Source organism: Diceros bicornis, chromosome 3 (assembly GCF_020826845.1).
Source record: "Diceros bicornis minor isolate mBicDic1 chromosome 3, mDicBic1.mat.cur, whole genome shotgun sequence".
In the NCBI taxonomy this organism is placed as follows: domain Eukaryota; kingdom Metazoa; phylum Chordata; class Mammalia; order Perissodactyla; family Rhinocerotidae; genus Diceros; species Diceros bicornis.
Genome location: NC_080742.1, coordinates 72,426,849 through 72,447,862, shown reverse-complemented (window position 1 = coordinate 72,447,862; position 21,014 = coordinate 72,426,849). Strand labels below are relative to the sequence as shown.

Sequence of the window (21,014 nt, the reverse complement as noted above, 5' to 3'; positions counted from 1 at the left end):
GACAGGGAGAGAAGTTCAGTATGGACATACACATTTGTGCATGTGCTCACTCATTTAAACATCAGTGTCTGAACCAGATTGTGCTTCTGAATGGATTCTAACAAAAAGAGAAAGAGTACTTGATTTTTTTTCCATTTGTTGTTGCTTACAGTCATGTGCCACATAACATTTCAGTCAACGATGGACCACATATATGATGGTGGTCCCATAAGATTAGTACCATATTGCCTTGGTGTGCAGTAGGCTATACCATTTGGGTTTGTGTAAGTACATCTATGATGTTCACACAATGACAAAATCTCCTAATGACACATTTCTCAGAATATATCCCAGTCATTAAGTGACACATGACTGTATTTGTGTTCTTAATCCTCTCCACCAGCATGCCATCCAAGGAACATCTTAGAGTGTGGATATACAAAAAACCGTTCATGAACAAGATATGTTTACCACCAACTACTAACTAGATTACAATAATCTCAACAGTGGAATTAATCTTAATTACATAATATTTATATCTGGATGGCCAGTGAGATAAACCCACATTTTTTTAGAGTGGGTTTAGATTTAAGGTTAGACTAGCCTCTGGTCCAACAAATGTCCCTCATTTTGGAATATGAGCAGAAAGTGGCTTTCGTATGGCTGTGTTATAAAAGCAGAGTTCTGTTTACAGCAGTGACTCTCAAATGAAACTGCACGAGCATAAATACCCTACCAAAAATGCTTGTTAATCATTTACTAATTTTTAAACATATAATAAAGTAGTACTCAACTCTGACATATTTTCTGAAGTATTTTCAGCTCATCATCTCATTTGGTTATTTCAGTAGTTATATTCATGTATGAGCCCAAATAGGGAGAGATTTTCATGAATCAAGAGTTGCAAAAAACTTATGATTAGTTTGATGGTAGTTTAGGTGTCACCCTGAAGATACTAGTCCGTTCTACTGGCTCTAAAAGAGCTTAAATATTTCTAGACAATGGCCCCGCAGCATCATGTTGCTGTATGTGTATGCTGGGGGTGAGGGGTTACCCTAGACGCTAGACTGTCTCCAGAGCTTTCAGGATCATCCACAAAATACAAGATTGCAAACTGATCATTTCTTGGGGAAAAAATAAGCACATGATACATTCCAAAATCAGATTCACTGTTTTTGCTCGTTTATGCAGCCATCCTTTTTTGTTATAAATTATAAATTTTCACTGTATTTTGAGAGTAAAAGTAATTAAAAGCCTCAGACCTCAAATAAATTAGAAAAAATATAAAGAAATCAGACCATAATAGACACTCTGGCAAGAAAAAATCAAAGGACATTAACACTGGTCTGCAGTGATCTGCATAATGTGATTGATTGATAGATAGATAGGTAGGTAGGTAGGTAGGTAGGTAGGTAGGTGGGCAGATAATACGAAATATATAGTTAATTAAGAAGAGGCTATATATGTAAGAGCTTGGTCTCTACCCTCCAGCCTACCTGGATTCAAATCATTGTTCTGTTATCTATCAACTATATGACTTTGGGCAAGTTTTTTAATCTCTGAGTTTGCTAACATATGAAATAAGGATAATTATACCATGGGAAAGGGATTGGGTAACGTATAAAGAGCCTCTAGAACAGTACTTGGCACATAGGAACTATTCAGTTGGACATTATTATTTTTAAAACATCTAAATTCACATTATAAGATCTGTGTGAATTTCAACTCATTTTTGTGATTACTGATAATGATTAGTTTTTTACTTTTATACAGCAAGAGATTTTCATATTCATTGAATTTGTGAAACAGCGCTGGAGGAGGCTAGGGCGAGTATTGTTGTTGCCAGTTTTGCAGATGAGGAAATGGAAATCCACCCAGGGAACTGATTTTCCCATGATTACTCATCTCACCAAGTTCAGAAGCTCAGGATTCTGCTTCCAGTTTCAGGGTTCATTCTTACCTGCCACTGTTTTTTACTATAGTCAGTAAACAAACACAGTTTTCAAAGTATTGTCAGCCTGCCACATATATTGTTTTCACTGTACAAGATTTATTTATTGTTAGAACTTTGATAGAAATGGTATGGCTAAAGGATTGCAGTCAAGTTTTGTTTTGTATTTCTTATTTAATCAAATTAAGCATTGCCTTCTACCTTAGCATTAGAGCCAAGATAACTTGAACCCAGATAGTCATGACTTTTGATTGCTGCCCTTCAGATGGATGCATTTCTGAGAGGGGTTTTCCCCTCCCTGGTGGAGACCTTCATGCTGGGGAGCCTTGGCCATCCCCAGGAAGTGGTACCCTAGTAAGGAACTTATACAACCTCTCTTCCTACTGCCAACCCAGAGTGGGATGACTGCCACCCAGCGGGATGGCAAAAAAGAGGAAGGACAGGATGGGTGGTAGAACTGACCCTGTGTTCTCAGCCTGTGACCCTCGCTTTTCGTTTTCAAAGACCATGATTGCTTAAAGCTATCTCTAGTCATCATTAGGAGAACAATAAGCCTTCATCATGGATTGGCTTACATTCCTTGGGAATAATATTATCAAGGAATACAATTTGAGACATAAATACCTACTTCTGCAAAACATAATGAAAATTTTGAGTTCATGGCAAAGTCTTGCCAACCCAAAGCTGTGTTTTTAAAGAAAATTATATTCCATTTTCTTTCATTCTCCATCATGGCTCTGTCTTCCAACTTTAAAAAGAGCTTTGGAAGTTTTTCTCAAAGTCTTGAGACAATTCTTACCTAACATGACTGTTATTTTCTTAATTTTAACCTTTTGCGAAGGTTTTGGTTGTGAACTGAAAGTGAGACTTTGAAAATGTCTCCCTTTGCAGCACTGCATTTTTACTAGGATTTCTGCCCTGCTCTACTGAGAGTGAGGAGTTGCAGACTCTTGTGTGTGGCACCACCACAGCTCTAAAAGAGAGGAGCAAGATATATGTAATGAAATTGTGTATGCTATTTTATTTCTTACTTTTGTACTATTTGTCATATACCCATTCTAGTAGATATTTAAACAAAAACTATAGTAGGTTAAAAAGTTATAACACTACCAACAGCTAGATTTCAAAGGGAAAAACCCTGAAAAACGATTCACTAAAAACAGTAAAAGAGAGCCTTTAAGCATGTGAAAAATTGTTGAGACTCATTCATAATTTGAGAAATGCAAATTAAAATGAAACTGAGATACTATAGCCAGAGAAGTCTACATTATCTTTTTGTGTGAGTGTGATAAGAGCACTTGGCTCAAGATGTACCCTCTAAGTAAAATGTTGAGTACACAATACAGTGTTGTTAACTATAGGAACGACGCTAAGGAGTAGATCTCTAGGAATTATTCATCTAGTATAACTAAAACTTTGTACCCTTTCGCTAATACCTCCCTGTTTCACACTCCCCCCTGTCATTCTACTCTCTACTACTATGAATTTAACTATTTTAGATTCCTCATATAAGTGAGATCATGAGTATTTGTTCTTCTGTGTCTGGCTTATTTCACTTAGCATAATGTCCTCCAGGTTTAACCATGTTGTTGCAAATAGCATGATTTCCTTCTTTTTTAATGCTGAAAAATATTCCGTTGTATATAAATATCCCATTTTCTTTATCCATTCATCCGTCGATGGACATTTAGGTTGCTTCCATGTCTTAGCTATTGTGCATAATGCTGTATTGAATGTGGCAGAGCAGATATCTCTTTGAGATTCTGATTTGAATTCCTTCAGACATATACCTAGAGGTAGGGTTGATACATCATATGATACCTCTATTTTTAATTTTTTGAGGAACATCCATGCTGTTTTCCATGGTGGCTGTACCAATTTACATTCCCACAGACAATGCACAAGGGTCCTCTTTTCTCTGCATTCTCAATAAAACTTATCTTTCGTTTCTTTTATAATAGGCACCCCAACAGATGTGAAGTGGTAACTCACTGTGGTTTTAATTTGCATTTGAAAATCAAATTATGATTATTGATGTTGAGGACCTTTTCATATACCTATTGGCCATTTGTAGGTCTTCTTTGGAGAAATGTCTGTTCAAATCCTTTGCCTATCTTTTAATCAGGTAATTTGGGTTTTTTTGCTATTGAGTTGTAGGAGTTCTTCATATATTTTGGATTTTAACGTTTTATCAGATATGCTTTTTGCAAATATTTTTTTCCATTCCAGAGGTTACCTTTTCACTTTGTTGATGGTTTCCTTTGCTGTGCAGAAGGTTTTTGGTTTGATGTAGTCATATTTATCTATTTTTGCTTTTGTTGTCTGTGCTTGTGTGTCATATCCAAGAAATCATTGCCAAGGCCAATGTCAAGAAGCTTTTTCCTTATGTTTTACTCTAGGAGTTTCACAGTTTCAGGTCTTACATTAAAGTGTTTAATCCATTTTGAGTTTATTTTTGTGTATGGTGTAAGATAAGGGTCTAGATTCATTATTTTGCATGTGGATATTCAGTTTTCCCAGCACCCTTTTTTGAAGACACTACCCTTCCCTCATTGTGTATTCTTGGCACCCTTGTCAAAGATTAGTCCATCATGTATGTGTGGGTTTATTTCTGGACTCTTTATTCTGTTTCACTGGTCTATGTGTCTGTTTTTCTGCTGGTACTATATTGTTCGGATTACCATAGCTTAATAATATATTTTGAAATCAAAAAGTGTGATGCCTCCGGCTATGTTCTTCTTTCTCAAGATTGCTTTGGCTACCTGGGGTCTTTTGTGGTTCCATATGAACTTTAGGATTGTTTTTTTCTATTTCTATGAAAAATGCCGGTGGGATTTTAATAGCGATTATATTGAATCTATAGATAATTTTGGATAGTATGGATATTTTAACAATAGATAAATTCCTAGAAACATACAACTGATCAAGACCGAATCAAGAAAAATCAAAAACCTTGAACAGACCCAAAACAAATAAGTAATTTGAATCAGTAATCAACAATCTCCCAACAAGAAAAGCCCAGGAACAATCCTCTTAAACTCTTGCAAAAATAGAAGAGGGAATACTTCTGTACTCATTTTTTGAGGACAGCATCACCTTGATATCAAAGCCAGACAAATACACTACAAGAAAAGAAAACTACAGGCCAATATCCCCGATGAACAAGGATGTAAAAAATCCTCAACAAAATATTAGCACATCGATTTCCATAGCATATTAAAAGGATCATAAATCCCACTTGCTTGCAAAGATAAGATGCAAAGATGGTTCAGCATACACAAATCAACCAATGTAACACACTACACTAATGGAAAGAAGGATAAAAATTACCTGATCATCCCAGTAATTGCAGAAAAAGCATTTAACAAAATTAAACAACCTTTCATGATAAAAATTCTCAACAAATTTTCACCTTCTATGGTGAAAAACTGAAAACTTTCCCCCTAAGATCCAGAATACAGCAAGGATGCCCACTCTCACCACTTTTTTCCAACATGGTGCTGGAAATCTGTGCCAGAGCAATCAGGCAAGAAAATGAAATAAAAGGCCTCCACATTGGAGATGTAGAAGTAAAATTATCTTTGCAGATGATGTGCTCTTGTATGTGGAAAACCATAAAGACTATAAAAAAACTCTTGGAAGTAATGAACAAATTCAGCAAAGTTGCAGGAAGTAAAATAAACATACAAAAATTAGTTGTGTTTCTATACACCAACAACAAGCTATCTGAAAAAGAAATGAAGAAACAATCTTATTTACAGTGGCATCAGAAAGAGTAAAATTCTTAGGAATAAACTTAACCAAGGAGGTGAAAGATTTCTACAGTGAAAAGTATAAAACACTGATGAAAGAAGTTAAAGCAGTCACAAATAAATGGAAAGACATCTGGTGTTCATGGATTGGAAGAATTTATGATGTCTGGTCCTGTTGGTCTGTTCCCAACCTTTTTGGGAAGTTTTTGATGACTGATTCAAATTCGTTATTTATTTTTGATCTGTTCAAGTTTTCTGTTTCTTCTTGATCTAGTCATGATGGGTTGTATGTTTCCAGGAATTTATCCATTTCTTCTAGGTTGTTCAATTTGTTCATGTATAATTGTTCGTAATAGTCTCTTGTGATCTTTTTTATTCCTGTGAAGTCAGTTGTAATGTCTCCTCTTCCATTTATGATTTTATTTATTTGTCTTCTCTCTTTTTTGCTTTGTTGGTCTACCTAAGATTTGTCGATACTGTTTATCTTTTCAAAAAACCAACTCTTAGTTTCATTGATCTTTTCTATTATTTTTCTATTCTCTATTTCATTTATTTATCTGGTAATCTTTATTATTTCCTTTTTTCTCCTGACTTCAGCTTAGTTTGTTCTTTTTTTTAGTTCCTGAGGTATAACATTAGATTGTTTATTTGAGGTCTGTCTTCTTTTTTAATATACATGTTTATTTGCTGTAAACTTCCTTTTTAGTACTGCTTTTACTGTATCTCATAAATTTGGGTATGTTTTGTTTTTGTTTTTGTTTGTCTCAAGGTGTTTTCTATTTCTCTTTTGATTTCTTCTTTGACTCAATGGTTGCTCAAGAATGTCTTGTTTAATCTATATGTATTTGTGAATTTTTCTGTTTTCCTGTTATTGTTGATTTCTAATTTTATTCCATTGTTGTTGGAAAAGATGCTTGGGATGATTTCAGTCTTCTTAATTTGTTAAGACTTTTTTTTTTTTCTTAGCCATGTGATCTATCCTGGAGAATGTTCTGTGTGTGCTTGAGAAGAATGTGTAGTCTGCTGCTGTTGGGGGAATGTTCTGTATATATCTGTTAGGTCCATTTGGTCTATAGTGTTGTTCAAGTCTACTGTTTGCCTATTAATTTTCTGTCTAGGTGATCTGTCCATTATTGAAAGTGCAGTGTTGAGTCTCCTGTTGTACTTGCATTGCTGTCCATTTCTCCCTTCACATCTGTTAATTTTTCTTTACATATTTAGATGCTCTGATGTTGGGTGCATATATATTTATAATTGTTCTATCTTCCTGGAGAATTGACCCTTTCATCATTATATAATGACCTTCTTTGTCTCTTGTGGCAGTTTTTGACTTACCGTCTGTTTTATTTGATGTAAATATAGCCATCCTGCTCTCTTTTGGTTATCACTTGCATGGAATATCTTTTTCAATTCCTTCACTTTCAGCCTATTTATGCCTTTAAATCTAGAGTCTCTTGTAAGCAGCATATAGTTGGATCTTGTTGTTTTATCGATTCAGCAGTGTTTGTCTTTTGATTGGGGGATTTAATCCATTTACATTTAAAGTAGTTATTGATAGGTAAGGACTTATCTCTCAACTGGACTCTAGAGCTTTTAACAGTCTATTTTAAACTGATAACTTAAATTCAATCATATACAAAAACCTTGCACTTTTACTCCACCCCCCCCACACACACACACACACTATGTTATTGATGTGAGGATTTACGTTTTCTATACTGCGTATGCATTAACAAATTTTTGTAGTAATAGTTATTTTTAATACTTCTCTCTTTTAGATTTTGTACTAGTGTTAAAAGTGATTTATGCACCACCATTGCAGTATTACGTTAGTATTTGTGTATATATTTACCTTTACCATTGAGATTTATACTTTTGTATACATTTGTGTTGCTATTTAGCATCGTTTTATTTCAACTTGAAGAATTCCTTTTAGCACTTTTTGTAAGGCAGGTCTAGTGGTGACGAACTTGCTCCATTTTTGTTTGTGTGGGAAACTCTCTCTTCATTTTTTGAAGGACAGTTTTTCTGAGTAGAGATTTCTTGGTTGACAGTTTTTCTTTAGCATTTTGTGTGTATCTTATCACTCTATCTAAGGCTCCAAGGTTTCTGCTGAGAAATCTGCTCTTGGCCTTAGGACGGGAGGGGGTTCCCTTGTATATGGTGAGTCACTTTTCTCTTGCTGCTTTCAAAAGTCTCTCTCTGTCTTTGACTTCTGACAATTTAATTATAATGTATCTCAGTAAGGACATCTTTAGGTCAATACATTTGGTGTCCTTTGGGCTTCTTCCACCTAGATGCCCATTTCCCTCTTCAGATTTGGGAAGTTTTCGGCCACTGTTTCTTTAAACAAGCTTTCTGCCCCTTTCATTTTCTCTTCTCTTTCTGGGACTCCCATAATACATATCATTGGTTTGCTCAAAGATGTTCCATAAATCCCATAGACTTTCTTCACTCTTTTTCTTTTTTTTTTTTTAAGAAATCTTTTCTTTTCCCTTCTGCAAGAGACCAGTGCTACTTGTTTTTTTTCTGGGAAAGATTTGCCCTGAGCTAATATCTGTTGCCAGTCTTCCTCTCTGTTTCCCTTTTTTCCCCTCTCCAGAGCCCTAGTACATAGTTGTATATTCTAGTTGTAAGTCCTTCTAGTTCTTCTATGTGAGCCACCACCGCAGCATGGCTACTGACAGATAAGTGGTGTGGTTCTGCTCCTGGGAACCAAACCCGGGCCATCAAAGCTGAGTGCACTGCACTTTAACCACTAGGCCATCAGGGCTGGCTCTCTTCACTCTTTTTCAGTCATGTTTCTTTTTGTTCCTCTGACTGGATAACTTCAAATTACTTGTTTTCGAGTTCATTGATTCTTTCTTCTGCTTGATCAAATCTGCTGCTGAAGCTGTCTATTGAATTTTTTTTGTCATTGTATTCTTCAACTCCAGAATATTTGTTTGGTGCTTTTTTATTATTTGCCTCTTTCTTGAACTTCTCGTGTTTTATGTATTGTTTTCATTTAGTTATCTATATGTTTTCTCTTGTAGCTCACTAAGCTTATTTAAGATGATTTTTTGAACTCTTTCAGTCAGTTTGTAGATCTTCATTTCTTTGGAGTTGGTTCCTGGAGCTTTGTTTTGTTCCTTTGTTGGTGGTATATTTTTTTGATTCTTCATGATCCTTGTAGCCTTGCATTCGTATCTGCACACTTGAAGAAGCACTCACCTCTTCCAATCTTCATAGACTAGCTTCTGCTGGGAAAATCTTTCAGCAGTCAGCCCAGCTAGAGATTCTGGGTGGGCTGGTTGTTGGGGTCTGTGGGTGGGCTGGCTGGCGGGGACTGCAAGCAGGTGGGCCTGCTACCAGGGTCAGTGGGCTTGCAGCCTGCTTCTGGGATCCATGGGAAGACAGGCTTGGTGCTGTGGTTTATAGTCAGACCACATTATTTTCAAGAACTTTCTAAAAAGCAAATATTATTTTCACCCATCTAAACACAGATTTTTAAAAGTGATTATTGCCATTACCTAAAAAGCATTAGAAAATGCCTCGCTGAGTATAAGGAAATAAGTGGAACATACATAGACTTGTCTTTGTAGTGTTTGTAGTCTAATTTAAGAGGCAGACATTAAAATATTCAGATATGTAGTCATATATGCAATGCTAAGACCTGTGAAATAAAAATACTGGGTATCAGAGAGACTATCTAGGAGGACCTAATTTACATTGGAGGGTCAGGAAATCCCCCTCAATGAAAGTCTGTTTGAGCTTTAGACCTTAGATTCATTAAACAACTACTGCAAATAAAAGGTAATATTTTTTAAATGTGAGAATGTATAGATGTAGAGATACAAATTTAAATAATCAAATTTGACATCGATGAATAAAATATGAAATCTAAAATAGAATTAAAATGTAAAATGAAATTCATTGCTTTATTTAAGAAATGTATGTTTAATTTAGAACATCTGAAAATATATAAAACAAAAAAAATTCCTTGTATCTCATAATTTAAACATAACTACTGTGAATATTTTCGTGTATTTATTTCCAATATTTTTTTCTGTTAATAGAAATATTAAACATTTGCTATACTCTACAACGTTCTACTACCATTTCACTTCTAATGACATATTTTCAAGTGGCACCATATTTGTGTGTGTTTCTGACAAGTAATCTATTTTTACATTATTTCTTTTTATAGGCATTTGCTTGGTGGCCCGATTTATTGGCAGAGCACGCAGAGAAATTTTGGGCTTTATTCACAGTGGATATGGATACTGCGCTGGAGGCTCAACCACAAGACTCCTGGGATAGTTTTCCTCTTTTCCAACTGCTTAATAATTTCCTCAGAAATGACAGTAAGCACTTGCATTTTCTTTAGTCTATGAAATGAGGAAGGGTGGGGAGAATGTTGTGTGTGTGATTGTGTCTTTACAGAGCTCTGGCACTCACTCAACAAGAGCTGACATAGATAACATTTGCTCAGCCTCCCTGAGTATATCAGGCCAGGGTCTGGGGGAGACCAGCAACACTCCCACATTGCTCCACTGGCCTCTGAAGCTCCTCTTATTCCTAGTCGCCTGCCTTTATCGAGAACTGATAACGTAGGCACCCTTCTCATTGTATCCTGTGAACCAGAAAATCTTCAAAGGTTAACATTTCTAAAGCACTTGAAAATACTTACATCTCTGAAAGACACCTTAGAAATTTATCATTATTCTAGAGATCATGCTATGTTAAGGCTTCTGCTAATATGCATTGTGATAATACTGTTTGCCTGAGAGAGATTTGCTTCTACAGATGATAGTGTAATATTGCTGTGTGGTATGAGTTGCTCTCTCAGTACTTAAAAATTTAAGAGAATGTAAAGATTTTCTATTGAGACTTTTTTCCCAATGCAATAATAACTTTTACAATTATTCTGGTACATGGTCATCTAGCAGCCAGTAGAAACCCAGTTTTTCATCAAGATTTTAGGGGGACATTTCTTAACATACAGATTCTTGGGCCTTTCCTATGATGATTCTTTTTAAAGCTTCCCTTAAATCTAAGTTTGGTTACTACTAACAGTCTTTTCTTCAACACTTGCAATGATTACGGGGTCACTAATTCCATATTCTATAAAATTCTTCTCATTATAAACCAAGTTGAATTCCTCCTAACCTCTGATTGTGGCTTGGTCTACTTGATCCATGTAACAGCCTTCTTCTGTTGTATATTTTCTTCTCCAAGCCATTATTCCCAGGTCATTCAATTCTTCCTCACATGATAGGGTTTTTGTGCCCATGACCATTCTTATCACCTTCCTCTGAATAGACCTGACCTCATTTTTCAGTATTGCTCTGGAGTGTGGTTCTGAGAAGAACACAGTGCTCACAGTGTGACCTGAGTAACCCAGACCTGGATGAGAGCTGCCTTCCTTCTCCCGTCTTCCTGCAGCCCACAGCCACTCTAACTCTCCCAGAAACTTGGTCACACTGTTGATATATTTCAAACTTGTTATATTTAAAGCTCCAAATCTTTTTGCTGCTCTCTTTCTAGGACATCACTACTATGTACTTCTAGGTTTAAACTTAAATCTGTGTTTTTACATTTATGTTCATTTTTTTAAAAATTATTCTATTGGTTTTGTTCATCACTCTAGTCCATCATTTCTTATCTTTCTTTGGTTATTCATCCCTTTGAGTCTGTGATAAAACTGCAACTGTTTTACTGAAAAAAAATCCACGTAGATATGAAATTGTGTGTAGTGTCAGACTCTCCATGGACATCCGGATTTTGGACACCTGGTTAAGAACCTCTGTTATAGTAAGAGAGGCATCGTGTTACATTAATTAATAACATGGACTTTGGTGCCAGACAGATTCACATCTGTCTCTGCCACTTTCTACTTGACCTTTGACAATAACTTAACCTCTGTAAACTTTAGGTTCTTCATCTGTAGAAGAAAGAAAATAATAGTACCTACAGTGTCAGTGGTATGGATTAAATAAGATAATAGCTCATGTATAATAGATGTTAAATAAATATTATAAATATTAGTCTGTTAAAATTTCGGTCTTGATTCTTTCAGCCATCTTATTCATTCTCCTATCAAATTTCATGTCCAAAAAATCTTATTAGAAAGCCAAAGAACAAAACTACAATTCCTACTTCAGGAATTCTGTCTTCTGTCTGCTCTCAGAAGTTGCTAACCCCACATTCAATAATCCATATGTGAATCATTCATTCGGCAAATTCTTCTCAGCCAGCTTTTAAGTTCCCGTTTGGTTGCCTCCTGCCACCTAGCAGGCTTTGAGTAACCCTCTGCCTTGCCCAGTCACTTGTCATCATTATCATAATTCATTTTCTGCTAAGAAAAATTACATCAGGTGTAATATTTTAAAACAAATATAGAATACACCTGACAAAAATAAATAAACATAGTATGCATTAAGTTCCTAAATGAGAATAGATAAGTGTAGGATTATTTCTAACACTGCTTTCTCTATTTGCATGAAAACTCAAGAGTTGATCATGTTTAGATTTATTTTGGAATTTATTCAAAGATGAGATATTTATTACTGTTCACAGTCAAACAGTGAGTAAAGATGAGGAATTATTTAACGTATTCAACATATTAGAATTTATTTTGTAGAGAAAACAAAACATGTTATAGATGTTAGAAATTTTCTGGGGGAACCTCGACTGCAACGCCAATGAATTAACACCTTTTAATATTTATTTTCAAGAAGAGCTCTTAGGTTACAAGTGTAAATGTATGAGAATTATAGCAAAAAAATGCTAAAATGAGAATAGCAGAAATTTGATTTTTAGCCAGACTTGCAGATATTTAATTCAAAAGAGTTTCATATTCCTCTCCTGATTTAAACAATTTCTATAACATTGGTTACTATTAAATGCATAAAGTATTGTTTTATGTTATTTTAGTGTATATTACTCAATCAAAACACAGAAGCATTTATTTCTCATCTCTTTTGAGTACTATCAATTTGGGAGGTAAGTCTAGAACTTGGTGTTGATTTTGAAGTGATTAACAGATTTTAGAAAACATCAATTATTTCAGAGAAAAACAGCTCCTCTATGTAGTTGAGGTAAGTAGAAGAGTTCCCCAGTGTCATAATTTCCTTTGGTATTGGGAGTATGGGTGTCGTCTGGGGAATTAAAACAGAATCCAGTGACTTTCATCCCAAACTCACAAGTTACTGTCCAAAGCCAAGACCATTGAATAATATCTCAATAGTTGATAAAACATAAATTTTTTGGCTGTTAATATCATCTTTGATAATAATGAAGAATATGGTTAATAATTATGTGTGTGTTAGTAAATTCCTGAGATGTTCAGATGGTGATTTAGTGAATTTAATTCAAAGTTAAATGTCAACCTATAGCTGCCCCCAAATTGTCCTTTTGGAAAGCTTATGGGCAAACATAAAATTTCTATCCTTTTAACCCCCCTTGAAAGAAAGATCCTTACATCACTGCCATGGCATGACAGGTTATACCGTGTTGACCCAATTAGAGTTACAGTCCAAATTCTAATTAATTACAACTTTATCTAGCCAGGGTTAAAATAGGCAAAGATTGCTCTGAAATGTCCAATCTTGGAATGAGAGATAATTTGCTGAATAAAAGTGCTTACTGTTATCCCCACAAATGGTATACCACTAATTTTACATAGATTTTTAAGTGGTAGTGATTTATGAGTAATAATGTTGCATACTTATGTTTACTTTTCCAAAATAAAAATTACTAACGTGTCTCCAACTAATGGAGATGTTAGTTAGAATTTGTACTTTATTTGTGCTTTGAAAACTTAGTAGCTGAGGTATTTTTGTTTTTTAATGAATAATTTAGGTGTTCCCACTGGTTGTTTACCATCTTTCTTTTGTTAAAATCTATATGCTTTGATATTTAAAAATAAATATTTATCTTTTGGAGGGTAGAAGCCACCTTAGACAAACCTCTTTATTTTCCAGCTGAAGAAACTAAATCCCTAAGAGGTGATGTGCCCTGGGCAGGGACTTGCTGACAGGAGTTAGGGACAGAGGTGAAATGGGGCCTGATCACTTGGTCTCCAGTTCAGTCTCTGTCTGTGGTAGCAATAGTGGATTCCAGGACATTTATCAAGTAATATAATCTTTTTAAGGAAGACAGAAGATTCTGTCTATTTCTATTTTTACCTCAGAAAATTTTTATAAAGACCCTGAGTTGTGGGGTCAGAGGAAGAGAGTTGGTTAAAGGGTACAGAAAGGACCAGATAAAGGTATATATTATCTTAGTATGTACGTTGTGAAACGTCAGTGATGGGAATTCCAGGGACTGAACTAATTAGTGTGGAAGGGGATTCAAGACAGCAAATTGGGTTTCTATTTTAAGGAGGAAAAAACTCTGTCTGGGGCTTGTGTCTTTCCTTACAGTTGGTCATGATTAAGATAAGTCTTAGCCTTAAGAACCCTTGGAGAGGAAATGTGGTTTTCCTTAAGAGAACAGTACCAAGTGCACCACAATTTTAGCAACTGTCCCCAGTCTCCCACCCCTCACAGACTCACCCACTGATTCCCAGAGCAGGACTGACGATGAAAACAAACTCAGGCTCCTTCATTTCTGTCCAAAAGAGACTGATCTCCTGCTTGCCCCTCCCTCCGCCTCCACTCACCCTGATCACTCCCTCCGCCTAAAGAGATAATTAGATGGGCAATCGCTTTCAATGGTATCTAAGGAAACGGTTTTGATAAAGAAATATATTAAAATTGAGAGAAAATAAATGTTTTCATAACAAAGCAAATAGCACGATAGTTAAATGATACTGAACGACTATAAAGCTGGTACAAATAGATTCTACCCTTGCATACTATTTTCCACATTTGTCCTGTCAATAATAGATATGGCAAGTGACCACTTCTGACAAATGAAAGCCATCTTCAAATGGCACAAATCATTTCTTTCAGCACTACTGAAAGGCAAACCCTTAGAGCTAGTCACCTTTTAATCTGTGGATATGCTAGCAAGTGGCAAATGACCATTCTATTGGGAACTGATTCCCAAGTGAAAAATACCACGGTGCTTCTTCTTTAATTAACAGCCTTTTCACATTGCTAGCACATTAAAGCCATCCCGAAGAACACCCGTGCTTATATAATCAATGTCACAGCGTCTCTGCCTAAAAGAATAATAAATGTTTGGGCTCTACACTAAGTGAAAACCTATTCTCCAAGACTTTCACCTTCATAAAGACGGGCTCATAAAAATCGAAAAAAGAAAAATTGGAATGTGGTCTCATGAGGATAAAAAGGCTAGTGTTAATAATTAACAGGGAGAGTGAAGTGGAGTCAAATTAGCCATAATAGAGCCCAGAGTGACTGGCAAAGTCACCTCTCATTATCAAAAAACTCATTAAGAAATGAAGAGGTGGAAATCCCGCTGGGTTATTCTCACACTTCGGCTGTATCAGAGATTATTTTTCAGATTTCTTTCAAATGAAGAACTGTTAGGTCACCATATTGTATATTAGGTTAATCTTCAAGCTTTGAAATATAGAAGGCTGACACCTGCGTGTTATTCTACCTCAAGTGCTTAAATGAGCCGTGCATCTGAAATTCATGAATTGGTGTTTATAGATATATCTATACATATATATACCAGGAACAATGCAGAAAGAATATAACTTCTAGATTATAGCAGGGCTGTGTGCCAGCTTAGTTTTATAGATAGGCACTTTTACAAATGATGAAATGATCACTAAAATGTGAAAGTGTATTTAACTCCAATTCCCAGAGTTGATTGAATTCAAAAATATGTCAGAATTTGTTTTACCGACCAGTATAGTAAAAGAAATACAAAAGTAAGGAGTCACTAGATGTTTTTTCAATTGAATTCCACAGTACTGCTCTAGTTGCTTTACTACAGGTAGACCTTTTATTTATTTATTTATTTATTTATTTTTACTTTTTTTTTGTGTGTGTGTGTGAGGAAGATCAGCCCTGAGCTAACATCCGTGCTAATCCTCCTCTTTTTGCTGAGGAAGACTGGCTCTGAGCTAACATCTATTGCCAATCCTCCTCCTTTTTTCCCCCAAAGCCCCAGTAGATCGTTGTGTGTTGTAGTTGCACATCCTTCTAGTTGCTGTATGTGGGACGCGGCCTCAGCATGGCTGGAGAAGCGGTGCGTCAGTGCGCGCTTGGGATCCGAACCCCGGGGCCGCCAGCAGCGGAGCGCGCGCACTTAACCACTAAGCCACGGGGCCAGCCCCCAGGTAGACATTTTAAAACTTTAATCTTTTTATATTTTCTTAGAACTTATTGCCTTAAACAAAATAACCTGCTATAAAATGCTTATGTGTCCTTCACAGTAGGTTTGCAGAAACATCTTTAATTCCTGAAGGCACAGGAGCCCCACATTTGAGAGCTATCAATCATGTTACAGCTATACTTAGTTGTTTCCATTACGGGGGCAAGTATTGTGGGACATAACCCAAAGATTGGAAGGCTGTATGTAACTGGAATAAAATTACAGACTTTTGCATTTGGCTTTAATATCAGTCTCATAAAGACAGCATGAGAGCTGCTGGACCATGAGACTTCTTTTTTTACCTTTGCCGTAAGCCTTGGTTAATGTTTATGTTGATGTTTTTCCTGAATTAATTCTCCAAGAAACAGGTGCTGAATGCCTACAATTTACAAATCCCAGTCACCTTGCAGATACAGGATTAAAAAAAAACAATTCCTGCCCTGGAAAAGCATATAATCTAGTGGAGGATATGGACATATATGCACTACTAACTATATGCAATAGATTGTAGAAACATAACTCAATTATGTGTTCTGTACTATGGCATTTTTAATTATAGTTTTAAACCTGCATTTGTTTTTGTTGCCCAAAAAGTAAGAAACATTATAACATCAGTGCTGTTACTCCTTGTTACCTTTGATAGATAGTAGATAGATAGGTAGATGGATGGATGGATGGATGGATGAATATATATATTTTTTAAAACTGCCACGAGGGAAAAGGAAGAGTTGGGGGTGGTTTTAGGAGGTTATTATGATAGTATAGTGTAAATTAATTACCAAACTATATAAAATTACTTATCAAATTTTTAATTCAAAGGAGACTAAAACCCAGTGAGTTTTCTACTTAAACTTCAATGGGATGCTCTCAGAGTTTCCTTTAGGGGGTGGATTTTTATTGATATTTATTCAATAAACAGACATTTATTGAGTGCCTTCTTAATGTGCCAGATTCTTGGCTGGGTGCTATTCCTAGATCTCAGAGAGTTTTTTTTTTTTTTTTTGGTTTGTGTGTTTTTTTCCTTTTGCATAATGCTCTTCTAGGCTACAATTCTCCTGACTTTTCTCCTGAAGCCCATATTCATATTTCCTGGAGTGGGGGTCCTTATTATATGCATTTGTCAACATGGAGAATGACCTATTAATTCTATATCTTAGTCCACTCTGCTTGCGTTGTTTAGTATTGATACAATTTGTAGTCCCTTGAGTAATTGTTGTTTTATGCCAAAATGTGTTGTTTTTATTGTGATTGGTGTTGTTTGTTTGTTTTGCTGGTCATGAGTGCCTAATTAGAATTTTAGAGGGAAAATTATTCTTCCTAGGAATCCGCTAATGCTGACTAATTGGAAGGGAGCAGCACAATATAAAATTGGATTATATGGACTCAGGAGTCAACAGCGTTATCTTCACCCTAAAACAATACATGAACTCTCTTATCTACTTATTTTTCATTTACCCAGTGATTCTTGTCTCAGTAATTGTTATTAATTGGATCATAGTTTAAATTCTTTGTTGAAATCTTACTGTTAAAAGCCTATGACAAGTACTTTTGTAAATGTAAGACTCTTTTTGGTATGTAAATAATCAACACTAATTTATTAATTATTGGGATGCTCAAAATAATTGGGCACATCTGCATCCCTAGTTTACCTTTTATTGAAGCCTTTTGCTTTCTTTTTGCCATTTCTAATTGTACCGTTGGGCTTGATGTTGTTGATGCTTCATTATTTTCTGACAAGGTGATATTTGGGAACATGGAATCTTTTGGAAAAAAAGATTATTTTAATCAACAAAATAGATATTGGTCTTCCACTTGTGTTCTTGTAGCCACTATTAGACTCCTTCTGAGCAGTCCCTTCTGCTTCCACACCTCAGGTATAATGTCAGAAGCATTCTTAGATGAGGCCACATTGAGAACTTGCCTTTTCCAATGAGCTGTTACAGTGGGTGCCTTTTAAAGGCTTGATTTGGACAAGTGGTAGCCCCAAATCATAGCCTATCTTTATTAAACCCTATGGAGAAGATATAAGCACTCATTCTGATGCCTCAGGCTACATATGAGCAGCTGAGAAAAAGAGCACACATTTACATGCACAAGTATGTGTTTCTGTGGTCTTGCCTTTTGAAACCGAACCTCCCCTCTTCTTTCCCCTTCTATGTGTATTTTCTCTTCATTTCTCCTCTTCCTCTCTCTCTTTCTCGCTGTCTCTCTCTATCTCTTCATCCTTCCCTCCTCCCCTTTCCTGAATCTGATTACCAAAGAAATAATACTGCCAGTTGCCAGTTTTCTAAAACTTTGGAACATGGGTTTATAATTTGATTTAAAAAAAAAAACAAAAACAAAAACACACTGCTGAATTACGAGCAGACTTTTGGCCAGAATTCAACATTTGTGACAGGTCTGAGGAAATACAAGAAAGCTCCATTTTCTCCTAATTCTGCAGGCTATAATAATTTGCTATCAAGAGTCATGACTGAACAGAGAAAATCCTCCCTTTGCTATATTCATTAAAATAAGAGACATAAAACAGCCAACATTCATATCCAGTAGAATTTCAGCAGTCTAATCTTGGACATATGGGTCAAAAATAGGATTTCTCATAACAGTATTATTTAATACTGTATATTTATATAAAATATGAGAAGATACACAGGCCTCAATAGGTTCTTATACAGTTTCCTGAATATAGTAATCTTAATATTGTATCCAAGGAGTCATGCATTCAACAAACATTTGAACAGTTGCATAGAACCAGGGACTTTGCTGGATGTTAAGAATACAGACATGGTCCATGCCTCAAGGACCTTGCACCCTCATAGGGAGGAAGAGATATGTCAGTAAGTGCAAAACATGGAATGGACCACAGTTGAAGCCTGTACAGGGTAGAGAGTAAACAGGGAAAACCAGTAATTGGGCAAGGGGACAGCAGAACAAAGCATTTCAAGAAAGGGTCTGAGGAGTAAGTGTATACTTGAGCTGAACCATGAAAATCATCATGGCTGGACCACAGGAGGGCGGGAAGGGCGGGGGGAGGTCAGGCAACAGAAATGAGCCAGAGAGGTCATTGTCATTTTAAGACAGATCGTGGATGGCTTTCATACCACGCTAAGGCTTTTGGAGTTTGTCGTGATGATCCATTAAAGGATTATAATCTTTATGAGGAACATTATTAGTTTTATATTTTAGCAAGCCCCTCTGCTTGAGATTTTAAGAAGATGGATTGGCAGAGGGAAAATTAGGAGTCTAAAGATCAGTTAAGAGCTTATTGCATTAGTTAAGGCTGAGATGAGAAGGCTAGAACTAATGCAGCAGCAGTGGTGATGAAGAGAAGAAAGGGATGTGTTAGATAATAAGGATATAAAATACACAGGTCTTGATTACTAACTGGTTGTAGGAAGTGAAGGAAAGGCCTGTGGTGCTTTCAGGATGCTGGTGTAGTGATCAGGTGGACAATCGCTATTTTCACTCCTAGGATAGGAATACAAGAAGAGAAGCAGGCTTATTTAACAAGATAATGAATTTAGTGCTTATCAAATGTATTAAAAAAGAGAACTCTTGCTAGAAATACATTTGAGTCAACTGCTACTTACTCTTACAGTCATTATAATATTAGTAATAACATTGAGTATGATTCTCCTTATATGCTTCTTCATTTTAACAAACTATGATTTACTGCCAACATACCTCATCTTTTAAGAGTAAATAAAGTAACATTTGAATTGATAAGGTAAAGCGCTCATTTGTAGATGTAATAATTTGTTACATAAGTATGTGCTTTGGTCTTGGTATAGTTAAAAATAATGACAGTGCTTAACAGAACCTATCAAAATGTAGAGCTTAAGGTTCTTTACATTTTTTATTAGTAGGCCGTGTAAATTAAGGCTTAGGCATACAGTCTAGCTGCATAGCAATGTAAAATTGTCCAGCTTTCAATGGGTAATATAAACATATTGAATATTTTCAGTGTTAACTCATTTTTCAATTCATTGAATATAATAACTTTGCTCAACATCTTGACTTGTTCTGTTGTAACTGAGTTTTTCAAATTCCAATTCTGAAAACATAGTTCATCTAAGATATGGTATAATGTGTTTGTCATTTGCAAGATTTTTTTTTAATTAAAATAATCGACATTTCTAGATCTTAAAAGATGCTGATGTGCTGCTGGTAGACAGGTGTATGAATAGATGGATAGACAGAAAATAGTTTATGGTGATGTAAATTGAAGGATGATGTATAATCTATAGAAGTTAAGAGGGGGCTCTGGTATCAAATCCTTGTTCTACTCTCTGATGGCTAAATGACTTTAGACAAGTGTCCTGAATTCTCTGTGCCTCAGTTTCTTTATTCATAAGATTGAAAAAAAGAATAGTGCTTCCCTCATCGAGTTTTTGTGATGATTAAATGAGAGAATGCATTTAAAGGTCTTAGCACCAATTGACATTCTAAAAATGCTGGCGAGGAGGAGAAGGAGAAGGAGAGTTCTTAAGTGGAGAACCAATAAATTGACATTTGGGTATATTTTTTAATTTGCTTATCACAATGATTTAGGTGGTTCGAGTGAGAATATTTCATCCTTAATGTTCAGCAACCTTATTTGGGTGACATTTGGTAAAAGGAACTGAATTACATGATCTATAGTACCTTCTAGCTCTCTGACTGAATTCCAGGAATAAATAAAGCTTTTAGTATGCTAATGAAAGCATCATTAAGATAACATTAGTCTCCTAAATAAGAAATTTATCTTTAAATATGATTATCATTCTCACATTAATAGGAAATCTTTTAGCATATAGATAAGCCAGAAAAGATTATTTAACCACAAAAAATGCTAAACTGTATGAACTAGAGATAGAAAAAAAACCGTATTGTAGTTCTTTCTATATTTAGAATTACTTCTGACTCCACTTTCACGTGTCTATAGTTTTCCAGCCTCTGACAAATTTCAGAGTCACGTGATTAAAGTAATCTATAGTGGGCATTTTCATATTCATGCCACTATGGTAAGCGTCACATCCTTGGCCCAAGTTTTAAAACACTGTTTAGGCTTTTGG

At 35.6% G+C, this 21,014-nt stretch overlaps 1 protein-coding gene across 6 annotated transcripts in view; it reads left to right on the top strand.

Moving 5' to 3' along the window:
* CADPS2 (calcium dependent secretion activator 2) overlaps positions 1-21,014 on the top strand; it is a 495,178-nt gene that overhangs the window by 409,070 nt on the left and 65,094 nt on the right. For all 6 annotated transcript variants that reach the window (XM_058529077.1, XM_058529069.1, XM_058529059.1 and 3 more), the window contains one exon: positions 9,872-10,028. In XM_058529077.1, coding sequence (XP_058385060.1) covers positions 9,872-10,028 — 157 coding nt within the window. The remainder of the gene's footprint in view (positions 1-9,871; positions 10,029-21,014) is intronic.